At 46.2% G+C, this 16,600-nt stretch overlaps 2 protein-coding genes across 4 annotated transcripts; one reads left to right on the forward strand and one right to left on the reverse strand.

The window, feature by feature from the left end:
* Positions 1–795: 795 nt before the first annotated feature.
* Positions 796–3,919, forward strand: c2h1orf74 (chromosome 2 C1orf74 homolog). Of its 2 annotated transcripts, XM_018746902.1 has the most exons (3): positions 796–942; positions 2,889–3,078; positions 3,175–3,919. In XM_018746902.1, exons 2-3 carry the CDS (start codon positions 2,911–2,913, stop codon positions 3,712–3,714), a joined length of 708 nt encoding a protein of 235 aa, XP_018602418.1. In that variant the 5' UTR covers positions 796–942; positions 2,889–2,910; the 3' UTR covers positions 3,715–3,919. The 2 variants fall into 2 exon arrangements, with proteins under 2 accessions (XP_018602418.1, XP_018602417.1); XM_018746901.1 differs by having other exon boundaries at positions 2,889–3,919.
* A 1,465-nt stretch (positions 3,920–5,384) lies between these two features.
* Positions 5,385–16,187, reverse strand: LOC108931237 (uncharacterized). Of its 2 annotated transcripts, none has more exons than XM_018746895.1 (7): positions 15,970–16,187; positions 12,862–12,933; positions 10,666–10,933; positions 7,962–8,577; positions 7,787–7,850; positions 7,426–7,660; positions 5,385–6,444 (listed from the first exon to the last, which is right to left on the reverse strand). In XM_018746895.1, the coding sequence occupies exons 2-7, from the start codon at positions 12,886–12,888 to the stop codon at positions 6,374–6,376; spliced, it is 1,281 nt and encodes a 426-aa protein (XP_018602411.1). In that variant the 5' UTR covers positions 12,889–12,933; positions 15,970–16,187; the 3' UTR covers positions 5,385–6,373. The 2 variants fall into 2 exon arrangements, with proteins under 2 accessions (XP_018602411.1, XP_018602412.1); XM_018746896.1 differs by having other exon boundaries at positions 15,962–16,187.
* Between the last annotated feature and the right edge of the window lie 413 nt (positions 16,188–16,600).

Below are 16,600 nucleotides of genomic sequence, written 5' to 3' on the forward strand. Positions count from 1 at the left end.
AACCGCAGCGGACGCTATGGATGCAAGAGGAGCACAGAACTCTGCGTGCGTGCGTGTGGACACTATAGGGGGCAGCTGGTACTTGAGAGCTGCCTTTGACTCCAAAGGTTGCAGACTCAAATCCCACTTCCAGCAGCAGTACCGTTGAGCAAGGTGTTTACCCTGAATTTCTCCAGTAACATTAACCCAGCTGTAACGATCTGGCTAAGGAGTTAGCCCAGATCCTCACGTGTATTCCAAAAAAGGTGTATAAACCCGGACGGACACGGAAAAAGTGGAAGCTCTTCATTTAATATAATCTTGTAGGCAACCATGGGTGACTTATGCTTCACACAGCTGTCTTCACGATAAAATAAAGAACACACACACACACACACACACACACTTTCTGAAACGGCTTGTCCCATACGGGGTCGCGGGGAGGGGACACACCCAGGACGGGACGCCAGTCCGTCGCAAGGCACCCCAAGCGGGACTCGAACCTCAGACCCACTGGAGAGCAGGACCTGATCCAACCCACTGCGCCATCGCACCCCCCAAAATAAAGAACATTAAACTCCAAAACGTGCGGGGCACAAATCTGTACACGAACAAGTATAACAGCCAGCGCGCGCGGGCGGGCAGGCGGAGGGCGACAACCCCTCGGTCTCCACAATAATACGTCATCATTACACAGCTCTATAAATGGGCTAATAATAGTAGATGGGTTGCACTGTAAGCCGCTTACGAACGAACGAACGAACGAACGAACGAACGAACGAACGAACGAACTTAAACGTGTCGTTGCCCTCCAGAGCTGCAGGGGGCAGCAGAGTGTTTGGCGAACCCCAAAGTGCCGTGGCGAAGAAGGCAAGAAGAAAAAAGGGACGAGGCGCCGCCATGATGTCGTGTGTTTTCTGAAGAGTGTTTAAAATGACAAAGTTAGCGAAGAGAAAGCTAACGGTGAGGCGGCTCTTGTTTCAGTTACGACATTTACTGAACTGATGAACGAAACTACATGCAAACTTAATTATCTGTAGTACGAGAAGTAGCGCATGAAATAATAGAATTTGGTGTAAACTGTGTTGTTGATTCTGACGTGATTGAACTCTGTAGCGTAGGCTGGGTTTTTATTTTTTTTTATTTTTTTTATTATTACACTCACTGAGTCAGTGACTGATGTCCACCAAGCAGCCACTGCGTGAATGCTCAAAACTGGGGCATTTACTTACACACACATTGTCTTAACCTGCTTGTCCCAAACGGGGTCGCGGTGAACCGGATCCTACCCGCCCGGCAACATATACGATACTATATACTATAGGGCGCGAGGCTGGAGGGACACAGGGACACAGGGACACACACACACGGACACGACGGGATGCCAGTCCATCGCAAGACCCCCAAGAGGGACTCGAACCACTGCTGCGCCACCGTGCCCTAAGTTTTTCTCCTTCTTCTTACCGTCTGAGTGAAGTATTTATGAATAAAGTACAAAACATGCAGTTTGTTAATGAAGGGCATGTTAAAAAATTCAGTAAAGGGTGTAAGATTGGTGCTGTGTTGGTTTGCGTTGGAACTGGTGGCACTGTCTAATGCTCTTTACATTTACATTTATTAGTTTATCAGATACTTTCCTCTAAAATTATGTACATCTCATAGAAAATACAATGTGTACAATACATTAGGAGAAAGAGACATGGCTGCAGACGTGATTTTTAAGGAAACCTAGTTTCTTACTTTCCACCTGATGCATCGATGTTCATCGCTCGAGTAGGTGCATGAAACTCAGGATAGACTAATCCTGATCACCTTCCTACAATCAATCAATCAATCAATTAATTAAGTACACAAACATTCACGTACAATGCCGGAGTAGTAGCTGTGTAAAGCCTTATCTGGGGATGATCATAAAGTTACGGTCCATTAACACTGACACCATACATGAGGTGGAGAGATGTTGGGTGAAGTGAGTCCGGAAAAGGTGAGTTTTGAGACCCTTCTTGAACGTAGACACAGATTCAGCAGTTCTGAGTGAGATGGGAAGGTCGTTCCACCACAACAGAGCCAGAACCGAGAACCTCCGTGCTTTACCTTCTGTGCGTGGGACCACCAAGCGGCCGGAAGTAGATGAGCGAAGGGGTCTGGTTGGGGTGTAGCGGTTGATCAAGTCTTGTAAATATCTGGGAGCAGTTCTGTTGATGCATTTATAGGCAATAACCAGGGTCTTAAATTTGATCCGGGCAGCTATAGGAAGCCAGTGCAGGGAAATGAGTAGAGGAGATACACGCAAACACTTTGGCAAGTCAAACACAACTTTTACCACGGTACTCCGTATCAGCTGTAGAGGTTTGATGGCAGTAGCAGGAACATCACGCAGGAGAGAGACGGGAAGAGTGACCGACTTTAAAACCAGACCGATGTCCATCGAGGACATGTATCCGGGTGAGGAAATCAGACAGATGATCACAGGCCACCCACTCTAGAGTTTTAGACAGGAAGGAGAGGAGGGAGACCTTTGTGTTGATGATGTTGATTATATTGGTCTGGGTTGAAACTGGTGGTACAGATGCTCTTTGTTTGGGTTGATGATGTTGGTACTCTTGGTACGAGTACAGGACGTGCAATTCAAACCCATTCAGTTGAATTCATTTGGAGGTGCACAATGACTGTGTGCCGAACAAGGATCAGGAGACGTAATACAAATAAAAGGTTGGCTGTATACCAATGTGTAGGAGTTTGGGTGCCACTGGCCGCCCCCTACTGGCCATTCTAGATTGAGGAAGATTTTTAAACCAACTTAAATAGCTATTTAAAGCATGATTAGAGTCACCATACGCTAGTAGATGGAATCCATCACTGTCTTACACCCAGCCTGTTCATTCACACAATCTCTGTTGGAATTTCAGAGCATCTGGGTGTGAGTCGGCCATGTCGTGCACATGGGTCTGCACAGCGCGCCGCCATCTGGCCTCGGGGAAGAAGCGGAGCCGCTTGTCTGCCTCTGCGTGTCTGGGCCTGGCAGCCCAGGTGCAAGCTGTAGATTTAGGGCTGAAACCTGCGCTGCTGTACGACACCAACTGTGCCAGTCCAGATCAGGTGCGGCGCTACCTGTGCGACCTGCAGGAGGCGGAGTTTGTGGGCAGAGAGCTACATCTGCTGGTAATTGATGATAGTGTTCTTATCGTGAACCAGAAGCTGAGCATCATGCGCTTGGAGGAGCTGCTCCTCAACAGAACATCAGTCACTGTGGTCGACGTGGGGCAGCACCAGGTTCGGCCCACGGTCGTGGACTTGGACTCCACTGGGATGGACAAGGTGGTGCAGAGCATCCTGGGTAACTTCAGAGCGCTGGCCCAGAGTTCTCAGTTTGACGCACCACTGGTGCGCACGCTTGATGTTCAGCTTTTCGATGGTTGGAACCTTTGCTCCCTGTTTGGGCTCCTGCTGGGCTACCCTGTTACGTATTGGTTCGATCCGCGACGCGACTCCACCAATTGCCTGGGCATGGTACCGCTGCAGGTGATGCGCGCTAGTGCCCTCTGTGCGGCAGTCTCTGGGAGCGACAAGTGCTGTCTGTATTCCTTCAGCGTCCCAGAAGGCCTTGTGTCAGAGACCCAGACTGCACGAGACCTCTGGGCCAAGAGGCTTCGCAACGAGTTTCAGCGCCAGTCGGCTTTTGCTGGGCTCAGCGTCTCCACGGAAACGGTGTGCTTGCCAAGCGTGGTGCTGTGACGGTTGGAGGCTGAACATGGGCGTGGCCTCGTTTACATGTTACTTGTCACAGGGTCATGGGTACTAGCTGAGCACTTTCTGAAGCAAAGGATTACATGCAGGGCTTGATGTTAATGTTTTGGCTCACCGGCCACTGTGGCTAGTGATTTTCCAAAGTCACTAGCCAAAATGCCCCTCCCCCCACACATAAATAAAAGGTAACTGGAGCCTGTAACTGCATTGTTTGATCATTTATTTGAACAAAAATAAGTTCAGCCTTTTTGTGCATCCACATTGTTGAAAAAAATAACAATTTCATCTTGCTTAATAAAACAGGTAACTTTTTTTAAACACACATATATATATATATAATACACACACATATATATATATATATATATATATATATTTTTTTTTTTTTTTCCTTTCTTTTTTTTGCTAGTATAGCCTTAATGTTAATTTGGCTGCTCAGACCTTTTTAATTTCATCTGCCTACATTCTGAAATTCCTGCCTAGCTGACGATGGTATTACATGTAAACTAAGTTACCTTGCTTATCTTAAAATGTGTAAAATTAATGTAGTTACCAGCAATCAAGTACAGTAATGTTACTTTTGATCAATACTTCCTCGCCTATCCACGAGTTACGAGTGAAGGGTCCGCCATACTTCCTGATCGCGTGGACTTTGCGCAAAAGCAGCATCATCTTTTCAAACTGTGACGACTTCACTTCATCATGACAAGTACTTTCACAGCAATGCTCTCTAAGTTCTGACAACAAACCGGTCTTCGTCCTCCGACCGTCTCCACTTTTCATTGAAAATCCTAGTTTTCTTTGTCTCATCTTGATCTTGATCTACTCTCTTCTGTTTTTGTGCTGTGTTATCTGTTTGTTTACCTAGTCTTCTCATACCCTTAATATGCCGCCACATTTTCAACTTTTCTGCGCCCAATAGTATGCGTGCACACACTGTGCAGCAAGTGCTCATGGGAGTCGTTTTATTTAGGATGACATTGACTTGATCGTCTAAGGAGAGTTTTGTGAACTTTATTTTTCATGCCACCAAAACGTCACCCGCCAAAGTGGCTAGTGGGGGTGATTGAGGTACCCGCCATCGCCGTTTTCTACCCGCATTTGGCGGGTGGCAGGTGTTAATGTCAAGCTCTGATTACAGTGTGAGTGAGTGTTTTCCTGTTAAAAGCCAAGCGCACAACAGAGAAAGCAAGATAAGAGTGAGGTAACTGTTGAATCTCTAGTAGCTGTGCCCTGAGAAAGAATTAATGCAGATGCAGATACAGATCACTTTGTAACTGTTAAGTTTAGACTCTAGGAATCACACCAACTGAGTGGCTTCACCAGTAATGTGTTGAGCATTTTGTCAACTCCGATAAACCAGGGGACCAGTCGTGTGGCTGCTTGGGAGCAGGCTGCACACACTCGATTTATTGTCTTTTTATGCAGATCATTGTTTTTGAAGCGTCTTTTTTTGTGACGTTTTCACTACACACACACACACACACACACACACACACACACACACACACACACACATTTTCAGAACCGCTTGTCCCTTACGGGGTCACGGGGAACCGGAGCCTACCCGGCAACACAGGGCGTAAGGCCGGAGGGGGAAGGGGACACACCCAGGACGGGACGCCAGTCCGCCGCAAGGCACCCCAAGCGGGACTTGAACCCCAAACCCACCGGAGAGCAGCACTGCGGTCCAACCCACTGCGCCACCGCACCCCCCTTTTTCACTAATGTACAGCAAATGCAATACTCTGTGCACATTTTGTTGCTTGGGGGACAGTGAACCAAAATTCCACAGTGGGTAAGACCAACAGAGGCATCGTACAAGATTTATGACTTCGGCAATTAAGGAAATGACGATTCTTAAACTGAGCAAAGATCAAGCGATACTAACATGTACAGTAGCAGTGAAAATGAGTTTTCTTCAAGAGGCACTCGGGTCGACGCGTTGCATCAGGACGCCTTCCCAAGACGTGGGACGTTTGGCAGTCGCTCTGCAGTCACTCTTCTGTCCAACTCCAAGTTCTGTGGGGCTGCTAGGGTGCCCAGGGTTACTCAGACTATTCGCTAAATACTCTGCTTTGCGTTTGTATTTCATTTTATTTGTCCCGTGTCTTGCAATATCAGCATTCCTGAGATTTGCACTCCCACTCCATTAGCAGGGAGCTCAGTCTGCAAGCTGGGGCCACACATCACACACGCTTTCCATCAGCCTGCTGGGAGACAGGCTGTAATACAAGGAGTGTGGTGTTGGTGTTACCATCCAGTACTGTGTGCTACATAAAGGAAACTTAACCCCTCTGAGAGAAGCCGGTTCAGTGGTTGTTGCTGTAACTCTGTGCTCTGTTGGTGGAGAACAGTGACACACAAACGGACACAATGTGATGGCAGAGATGCAGCAAGTTTCCTTCTAAAATGCCAAGCACACCCATGGTTTATAGTGCAACCACTTCACTTTCCAGGACTGTCAGGTGAACTTTGGTAACCCATCCATGTTGAAAGTGCCCACGTTGGTCTCCAGAGGTCTTTTGTAGACACCTGGCTGCAGAGATTCAGAGCCGGTTGTCAGAATGCTGCGTTCTGTGTTCATCCTCATGTCCTCCTTCCTGTAAGCTCCACACAAGAGCAGGCTTTCTTGCTCTGCCATTCCTTAAAATATGCGTTTAAATTCCCTTTTCAACTTGAAAAACAGCTCGTTCTGGAATTTTCTAATAGCATTCTCTGAAAAAGAGGAGGTTTACACTTTGAGCATTGACTATAATAGTCCGCACATGGGAGCAGATACATTTTCTCCACAATTTCCTTTGAACAGAAGTGTGTGGTGTGCAGAGTGGGCCATTAATGAACACTGATGTGGAACTTTGATGGAACTACATGGATTAATAATCATTTTATCTACCAGTCTATCTCGATAGTCTAAGTGTACCTTAATATTATTTTGTGTCTTTATTGACAGTACAATACAATATTTACTCTCAGTGGCTGCCTTTCATATGCATTCCAGGTACAGAGGCATTTGTTGTACTGATGGTTTACTTGCTGAAAATATACAAACACTACGAACCAGTGGAAACCATACCAAAAATATTACATTCTGTTCTCAAAACTGTCACTCTACAGGCCACATTTCACATGATCAGAGCACATGGAAAACGGCACTGTAGTCTCAGAGGCTTTTTGGGTCTGTTGCATGGCGTGAGACAAACTCTGGGTTTGGCGGTGGAACCTAAGCAGTTTGGAGGAGCGTGCTGTACACTCCCTGTTACGAAGAGTGTACAGTCTTCACTTTACTAGTCAGTGAAAGTATCCAAAGAGAAAACTGAATTGTTGTTCATTATGCAGTTTTAAATAGATGGGTGTATCTGTGTAAAATGAACACCTATTGAACAAATATAATCCTCCCAGGATCATTCATTGCTTCACTGGTATGAGAAGTGGCATGAAGGACCCTTACTGGAATCATCCATGTGACACTATTATACTATCGAGGTTTCTGTATGTTATTTTTTTTTTTATAATAGTAAGTCTACTTTTTGTTTACATTTAGATATATTGAGATACTGAGGGAACTAAAGGGCTATCTGCTAACAGCTACCATTTTGTTACAGGACTTGAATGGATTTCCTCCTTAATATGGCCCTTAGTGACTATATCAGCTTGCAGCTTTTGCACTGGATAAGGATGGGCTAGGTGAACACTTACCCTTCTCCCTCTCTAGTGAGTTCGCAAGTGCTTCCTGATCGATGCTTCTCAGAACTTGCAAGGTGATGTTCAGAGAGTCTGATCTGGATGTACCCTCTAGCAGCATTTTAACAACATCCAGTGCATGCTTTTCTTCCAGGCTGCTATCAAATAATTCTGGGTAGTCCTTAATGAGACGGTTCTTAAAGCGTTCCAGCTCACGCTGCAGCAGCTGCTCCAGCGTTTTGCACAGCATCTGGAATCAAAAAGTGCGAACTTTATTGGAACAAACACACAGAAGAATACAAGGGAGAAGCAACAGGTTCTCTTTACTGCTCAAATAGCCATGACTAGAAAAAGGTGCATGAAATACCGAGTTCACCTTGAATGTTAACTCCAGGGTCAAAACCTCTAACAAATTCTTGGGCTCTGCTGAACTTAGGACCCTGCGATGACCAGACAGAGGACAGCTAGTGTGAGGTACATGTTTCACATGTCAATCATGAGCCCACAAGGCCTCAGTGAAGCCTGGTCAAAGTCATACGGGCTTCTCCTACCTCTCGCTCTGACAGCTTACAGCCTCATCAAGAGGACTCCTGTCTGAGTTGTTGTTCCCTTCCTCATGCTTTCCAGAAAGATTACTGTCAGAGGGAACATCTTGGTTCTCAGTGTCTCCAGGGGGTCTCAAGATCGAGGCAGCAACTCCCACTTCTTGCTCACCAAAGAAACTCGTCTCAGAGGTGACATCTTGCACCTCGGGATCTCCAAGGAGTTTGATGGCAGCTGCAGCATGTTCATTCTTATGTCCTACAGAGGGACCCTTTTCAGGGGGAACACCTCGCTCTACAGGATCCTCACAGAGTCTCAAGGCAGAACATCCATTCTCATGCTGTTCAGAGACAGCATCTTCCTTGTGAAGACCTGCAGCAAGACTCGTGATAGGTGCAGCCTGTATCGCCTCTTGCTTGCCAAAAAAACTTGTGCGAGATGCAGCTCCTCCCTCCTCAAATCCCACAGCGAGGCTTTGATCCTGGGCTGGATGAGAGTCAGGATCTCCTTCCTCCGCATCCCAATACACACTGTGTTCGGAGTCACTGCTGCAGTCCTCAGCCAACTCTTGTTGATCCGCTTCTTCCGCTTCTGCTGTGAGGGTGGGCTTGTGCTCTGTGCTGGCTGGGAACACAATGGGAACACTCGGTGTGAATCTGCATGATCCGCAGTCAGGTAGGGCGGTGGACACATGGAATCAACAGAACATCTGTCTTTAATGGAAATTCTCCAGTGCTCAGGGGGAGTACGGATATCGGGAAAGTAATAGGAAGGACAATCCAAGCATACCTCCTCACTTTATAGGGATATACACTATATAGCCAAAAGTATGTGGACACCCGTCCTACAAATCAAGATCAGATGTTTCAGCCACACCCATTGTTAACAGGTGCATAAACTACAGCACATAGCCATGTAGTCTCCATTGACAAAAACTGGCAGTAAAATGGGTCATTCTGAAGAGCTCAGTGACTTCAAACGTGACGCTGTCGTAGGATGCCACCTTTGCCGCAAGTCGGTTCATGAAATTTCTGCTTCGTCCCAGTCGACTGTAAGTGCTATTATTGTGAAGTGAAAGCATCTAGGAGAAACAACAGCTCATTCACAAAGTGGCAGACCACGCAAACTCACAGAGCGGGGCTGCTGAGTACTGAAGCATGTAGCACGCAGAAATCTATTGCATCACTCACTGCAGAGTTCCAGACTGCCTCTGGAAGCGACATCAGAACAAGAAATATGTGTCGGGAGCTTCATGAAATGGGTTTCCATGGCAGAGCAGCTGCATACAAGCCTAAGATCGCTATGTGCAATGCCAAGCGTTGGCTGGAGTGGTGTAAAGTACGCCGCCGCCGTTAGACTCTGAGCAACGTGTTGCAGGCTGCACACACTCCAGAGAAATGTGTTCTCTGGACTGATAAATCATGCTTAAATATCTGGAAGTCTGATGGACGAATCTGGGTTTGGTGGATGCCAGGAGAACGCACCTACCGGAAGGCATAGTGCCTACTGTAAACTTTGGTGGAGGAAAGAAAATGGCCTGGGGCTGTTTTTCCAGGTCTGGGCTAGGCCCTTTAGTTCCAGTGAAGAGTACTGTTAATGGTACAGCACACAAAGACATTTTAGACAACTGGGCACTTCTAACTTTGCGCCAACAGTGTGGGCAAGGCCCTTTTCCATTCCAGCATGACTGTGCCCCTATGCTTAAAGCCAGGTCCATAAAGACATGATTTAACGAGTTTGGTGTGGAGGAACTCCAGTGGCCTGCACAGAGACTTGAGCGCAACCCTATTGAACACCTTTGGAAAGAATTGGAACGCCAATTGCGAGCCAGGTCTTCTCGTCCCACATCAGTAACTGACCTCACAAATACTCTTTTGGCAGAATGGACACAAATTCCCATAAACACACTCCAAAATCTTGTCGAAAGCCTTCCCAGAACAGTGGAGGCTGATATAGCCGCTAAGGGAGGGGCAACTGCATACTAATGCCCATGGTTTTGGAATGGGATGTCCAACAAGCTCATATAAGTATGATGGTCAAGTGTCCAGATAATTTTGGCCATGAAGTGCAGTATTTACATGTTTTGGCAAATCAGACAATGAGCTAAAACAGTCAGTTATTTAAAAAGTTTGTAAACCCTTTGGAATTAAGGGAATTTCTTCATGAATAGTACCTAAAATTGTCTAATCTTCACTTAAGTCACTTGTCCTCAGATATTCCCTGATAAAACAAATAGCTCATGGGGAAACCACATTTTTGCTGAACATGTAAATATTTAAACAATATTTTCTATGGGGGGACGGGTGCACGGAGGGCTGTCCCGCTCTCTGGCAGGTCTGGGGTTCGAATCCCGCTTGGGGTGCCTTGCGCGTCCTGGGTGTGTCCCCTCCAGCCCTATGCCCTGTGTTGCTGGGTTAGGCTCCAGTTTGCCGCGATCCCACTCGGGACACGCGGTTTCAGCCAGTGTGTGTGTATTTTCAGTAGTCTTGTGGTGACTACTTTCTTTACTAGAGTTCATCTATTATTGTGACTTAGATGAAGGACAAAGCACGTTTTAGGAGCCATTCGTGCAGAAATCCTGATGATTCCAAAGGGCTCATAAACTGCATATACAATATCTTTTCTGAATATAATGGGAATCATTACTGTCTCACTGGACATGTCTGAACCAGGTTTCTCGAAAATTTAGGAAAAAATGTTAAACATGTTTACGGCATAGTGCGTCTCTCCAGAGTCTGAATGCAAGCTCATTTAGATCCATCCTCCTGAGGATGTGCAGAGTGATCTCAAGGGCGCCCTCCACAGTGTACGCTTCCACCATGGCGTCCACCACATCCATTTCGTCCAGCTTTTCCAAGCGACCTCGGGGGACAGGTTCCCAACAGTCTCGCAAGCGCTGGCACAGGTGCCACTTGAAGCGTTTGAGCTCCTTCTCAGTGCAGTCCTCCAGGCAGCGCAGCAGGCGAGCAGGAAGCCACTGCTGAAGACAATGCAATGGGCATTAATCCACACAACTGTAACTCGTCCTCTAGTATCAGTTCCGAGGGGAAGGAAAGAAAATCACCAAGCACTGCTCATGTATTCGAATAATAAGAATGTCATTAGCAAAGAATTTAACTTCATATTAACATATAATGTAATTATAAAACAATGGTAACATGATTTTGCGCAGATCAGCGTAGATAACTAAATAGCCTTGTTTAAGTTGGAATGTGTGGCTTCACATCGAGCAGGCGTGGGCAATAATTTTTTTTACAGAGGACTACATCAGAAATGTGCCACGGTATCAGGGGCTGAACACATGCAGATACTATACATCTTGTGAGCTCTGTCGTGGAAAATATTGTATTCTACATAGCACCTACATTTCTATTCCAAAAAACATGTCAAACTGAATCTGGTTACTTAGTTTATTGCACCAAATGTGTGAAAGGTACTTTGCTGTTAGGCTTTCAGTAACCCTGTTTTGCCACTTTACAGCACTCGTTGAAGGAAATACATTTTCTGAACAAAAACAATAAGAACACGTGTATAGGAGTTTAGAGATACAATGACCCCTCCTCAGTTCTCTGTTACTGGACTTGATCAAGTGTACTAGTGAGCACATAGAGTACATCTGTGCCTTGTAATTTGAAGTTCAGTGCATTCGTGAGGCTGGTCACAGCGACAGCAAATGACAGTCAGTCAAGCAGCCATCATTGCTTAGTCCAGGCGTTTCCTTTCCTTCCCTTCCTGTCCCGTTCCATCCCAAACTGCTCCATCTGAGCTTAAGTGCCACACTCTTTCCAGCACTGTGCCCAGGCTGAGCCGACGATCTCATAGCTGTGTGGTAGAGCAGCTCTGTGTTCAGAGTCATGGTCCTCCAGAAAAACTGCAAACTGCCTGTCTGTGGTGCTTTAATGTTCCTGCTGCCCTAATGAAGGTACCTAGTTTGGTCACAACATCAACTACATGGTTAAGTTTTGGCACTGACTTACAAAGCATCTCTTGATGAACAATGCAATGCAAAAATATTCATTTTTGTCCTGGATTAATTTCAGATACTTCATCCTGCATCTTTTTCAACAAACCGACCCATATTTTTTTCCTGTCAAACTCAGACTTCCATCAGTCGTAACACCAGCTTTTAGTCCGAAATGTTGTCTGCATGAATTTAATACGTATATACTCTATGTGTCTCCTAGTCGTCATGCCTTTCAGTGCTGGTTGCACAGAGGCGAGGTCCTCAATTATTTCAAACTTTCCCGTTATTCCTCGTACAAAGATGAGAAGCTGGGCTGTGCCGCGCACAAACATCGCGACTTTCATCCAGGCCCAATGAGCAGTAAGTGAAACTGTCCCAGGTGCTTCTTCGTTGCTGCTCCAGAGTCCACATTTTGCTGCCATTTCCTGAACCCGCCTCATTTCAGTCCGTCTCGAAAGCCGAATTAATTTTTTCAAATGACTCCTCCTTGTCTGGGCAGAATGCTGCTGTTACATATCCCGCATTCCGCACCAACCTGTCTCTTTTTGCCACTCGTTTTGTAAGGTGCAGCGTTCTGGAGGCTATACTGTTACTGCAGCACTCCAGCGATCGCTATTTCCACACGGAGCGTCATTAAACGACGCGGTTTCAGTCGTGCAGTCGCATGTGCTTACATTGTGTGCATGTACATTTCTAAATAAAAGACACATTCATTTTAGGGAGAAACTAGTTTACGGAATGTTGTAATATTTTTAAGATCTCAGTAACATAACCTAAAAGAAATTTCAATGGGACTTTTCACCGGGCCGCATGCGACCCGGAGGCTTACATCATGCCCAGGTCTGACATAGAGGCATGTAAACTAAAGCATCTTGAAGAGCACCCTCATTGGCACTGGAGAAAGCGGGGTTACCATGCTACAGTAACAACATGTCTTTCAATACCTCTCTGGCTTCGCCGTGTTCAGCCATGACAGCCCAGGGAGATCAGAGACAGGCGTTTAGTATAGATGAGCCCTGTCGACAGAGGGAGAAACACTTCTGAGTCAGGGGGCCATGAGCGTATACACACACACACACACACACACACACACACACACACACACACACACACACACAAAAATACAGTGTGAGTGCAGAAACAGCAGTTAATCTCTGTAAAGGTCAGTGGAGTCAAGAGCTGGGTGTCACTACAGTGGCTCCACGTGACTCCATAGCTTAGCAAGGGGAATGTCTTCAAGTGGTGGGAAAAAGTAGAGAAGCTACTGGTTTTACTTCCAGGTTGTGAGTGACACACACCTGAAGCACCGGCTGACCTGGCTTCCACTGACACTGAAGAAAGAAATGGACTCCCAGTGGCCTGCAAGGGGCACACCTCATTTTCCCTTCCCAGCTCTGCACAAAGGCCTAATTGTCTGAGAAGAGCTTATGAAGGATGCCAGTGGGCCCACTGGAGGACTGTCCTCTGGCGACAGGCTGATCTTCCTCATTTTCTCCAAGACGGTCTTTGTGTGCATGGGGAGACGGCCAAAGGAACTCCTCTTCCCCAGCTTGTAAGGGAACCTTATAAAGTTCCCACAGGGGCATGGTGGCCCGGCAGGAGTTTGAATCTCCCTCAGTCAGTGTGGGATTTGCTCATTCTGCCCGTGTTCACGTGTTTTTCCTCCCACAGACCAGAGGTGTTGTAAACCCCATCCGTACCCTCCATCACCACACCAACGGTCGCTATGAGTCAACTTCCACCCCGTAGCACTTACCCTTAAAATTCCAATAATGCTCTAGGCCACCCTCCCTCGTGTGAGGTGCAGGTTAATGCAGCAGGATGCCTGACTGCCCAGGGTGTGTGTCTAAACTCCGAACAGGAGTGTCGCTGAACACACACTGACTTTAACAGCTGAAAGCACAGCGGGACCTGCTGAGAGAGTCGTTCTTCATGGTGGCTTACAGACAAGCTGCTGAAGAGAATATCCCCCATAGTGCAATTCCAACAAGGTGGCGAGACGGTTACAATTAGGGTTCACAACCCTAAGCCCAACCCTCTATCTTAAATGTGAAAAATAATAATTCATTCTCAGCCAATCTGAGAACCCCGCACAAATTTCCACAAATATATCGGACTATAGTCTCAGCATGAAATAAAATACTTATGTTTGCATTGAATTTTATTTGGCAGTTGCTTCTCTCCACAACGTAAATCTCAGAAAACAATACAGACACACATCACACCTGTTATCTTTGCTGTCTTTTATCCAGACCATGCTTGGAAAAATCAGGGCAGTTTTCTAGAGTTTACATTTACATTTATTCATTTAGCAGAGGCTTTTGTCTAAAGCAATGTAAATCTCAGTAAAAGTACAATTTATGCATTACATTAAGAGAAGGAGACATAGCTGCAGACATGAAAGTCTCAAGCAAACCTAGTTTGTTCCCTACCACTTGCTGCACCGAGGTTCATCGTTCGAGTAGGTGCATAAAACACAGGGTAGACAAATCCCGGTACCCTCCCACCAATTCTCTTTCTTTTTTTTTTTTTTTTTTTTTTTTTAATATTCTAAGATACACAAATAAGCAAGTACAATGCTGGTGTAGTGGCTGAATAAAGGTTGTATCAGGGGATGCTCATGACATTACGATGCGTGAACAATTACACCGTAAATGAGCTGGGGAGATCTTGGGCGAAGTGGATCCGGAAAAGGTGAGTTTTCAGACCCTTCTTGAATGTAGACGGAGTTTCTGCAGTTCTGCGTGGCAGGGGAAGGTCGTTCCACCACAACGGACCCAGAACCGAGAACCTCCGAGCTTTACCTTTCGCGCGCGGGACCACCAAGCGAGCTGAAGTAGACGAGCGAAAGGGCCTGGATGGGGTGTAGCGGTTGATTAAGTCTTACTACTTACTACTCCAGAGTAATTCCCAGCAATGAACAGAGGCAGTATTCCGCTGAGTATGTTAAATTTATTGTAAACGACTTTATGAAACAAAGCACCACTGCAAAATTGCACACGCATTCCCAAAAAACCATCGGCTGAACTCTTCCTGCTAATTGCCCTGCTGTCTCTGCAGCCATCCAATGAAAGAACGCAGCCAATATGGCTGCCAGCCAGCCCTATGCAATGTCATACATTTCCCATAATGCACCTCTTTCTGAAAGCAACACTCTCACACTCCTAACACGCCACTAGCCAGGCGAGATCTGAACGCAGAGGCACCTACAGTATGTCCCTGCAGTTCTGCTTCGTTAGCAACTTTTTCACATTTTTTGAATATGTTTAGTATAAATTCCACAAGCCAAGAGCTTCAACGGGGGGGGGGGCATGGTGGTGCACGGTGGTGCAGCGGGTTTGTTTGCATCCTGCTCTCTGACGGGTCTGGGGTTCAAGTCCCGCTTGAGGTGCCTCGTGACGGGTGTGACTGACATCCCGTCCTGGGTGTGTGTGTGTGTGTGTGTGTCCCCCAACCTCATGCCCTGCGTTGCCGGGTTAGGCTCCAGCTCACCGCAACCTTGGGACAAGCGGTTTCAGACTGTGTGCTTTAATATGAAAATCTTGGATAAAGATAGTTTGTAAATCAAGTTATACTCGTATCTGGCAGTGTAACTTGATGAGGAAGAGCGGGCGCTGGACACACAGGAGGAAAGAGGCTCAAGTGAGACCTCAGCGAGCTGTCAATCATTCACCTGCAAACACGCAGCAGCAGGTGCTTGAATTCTACCAAAAAAACACGGAAGTTTCACCTTTTTAGCTTCAGCCAGTGGATTCAGTTATTTACATGGATGGATGCAGTGCTTTCATTCTACCTTGTCTGATCTTGATCTTCAAACAGAAGTGTCATTTGTATGTATTAATATTTTATGTGCAGTAATATTAGTGTCACGTTCATTATGTTAGACAGCAGGAACTTAAACGGTCTGAATAGATTGCCAGTTTTATTCCATGTACGTATCATGTACTATATTCTGTACTTCACTTCACATCACCGTTATTTTCCTGTTTTGTATGGCTACTTCATTTTCTTTATTTATTCACACTAAATCTAAACGTTACTCACTCACTCACCCCGCGCTCCACCTCATGAGTCATGTCCATCTCTGCACTCACTCAGCTCGCGAATTTCTTCTTTCCTCCACTTTTTTAATCCTCTACTCTCTAGTAACGTTGAAAATTTATTGAGCCAGCCACCGTCATCGCCTCTGCTCTGGGTGAAACGAACTTTTCGGATTTTCTACCCCGGTCGACATGAGCTCGACGACGGAGCCGAACTTTGGACCCTTTCCTTTCGCTTTCGAAAAGGAAACGAGGTCTTCTGAACATGTGAACACGAGATGGTCAAGAGTTCAATTGTATGTGCGCACATACACGGTGTACAGTGGTAAAACGAAATGAAATACAGGCTGAGATATAGCAAATACTGTGGTAAAACTGGTGAGAACGCACCTCGCGCCGTGGTGAAACGTATAAAAAAAAAGATGTTTCCACTTCAGTTGCCTAATCTCCAGTAACTGTACTGATGAAAAGTAATTATAATCTATTGGGGCGCGCAGCGCTGTGGGTTTGGATAGGGTGAAGAGGGACGGAGAGGCAGCGTTGAACGATTCATGAACGATTTATTTGAACAGCCAGTGCTCTCGATGGTCTGAGGACCCCGTTTCCTTCAGGACCTGAGCCTACAACACACAAGCATCCTTCC

The sequence above is a fragment of the Scleropages formosus genome, chromosome 2, assembly GCF_900964775.1.
Source record: "Scleropages formosus chromosome 2, fSclFor1.1, whole genome shotgun sequence".
In the NCBI taxonomy this organism is placed as follows: domain Eukaryota; kingdom Metazoa; phylum Chordata; class Actinopteri; order Osteoglossiformes; family Osteoglossidae; genus Scleropages; species Scleropages formosus.

Bases quoted from the DNA above. Each gene is read 5' to 3' on its own strand.
- c2h1orf74 (XM_018746901.1), top strand. From the start codon at position 2,911: ATGTCGTGCACATGGGTCTGCACAGCGCGCCGCCATCTGGCCTCGGGG.
- LOC108931237 (XM_018746895.1), bottom strand. From the start codon at position 12,888: ATGGCTGAACACGGCGAAGCCAGAGAG. The intron at 10,934-12,861 runs GTATTGAAAGAC...CATTGTCTTCAG, and splicing joins AACACGGCGAAGCCAGAGAG to CAGTGGCTTCCTGCTCGCCT. The intron at 7,851-7,961 runs GTAGGAGAAGCC...TGGTCATCGCAG, and splicing joins GTAAGCTGTCAGAGCGAGAG to GGTCCTAAGTTCAGCAGAGC.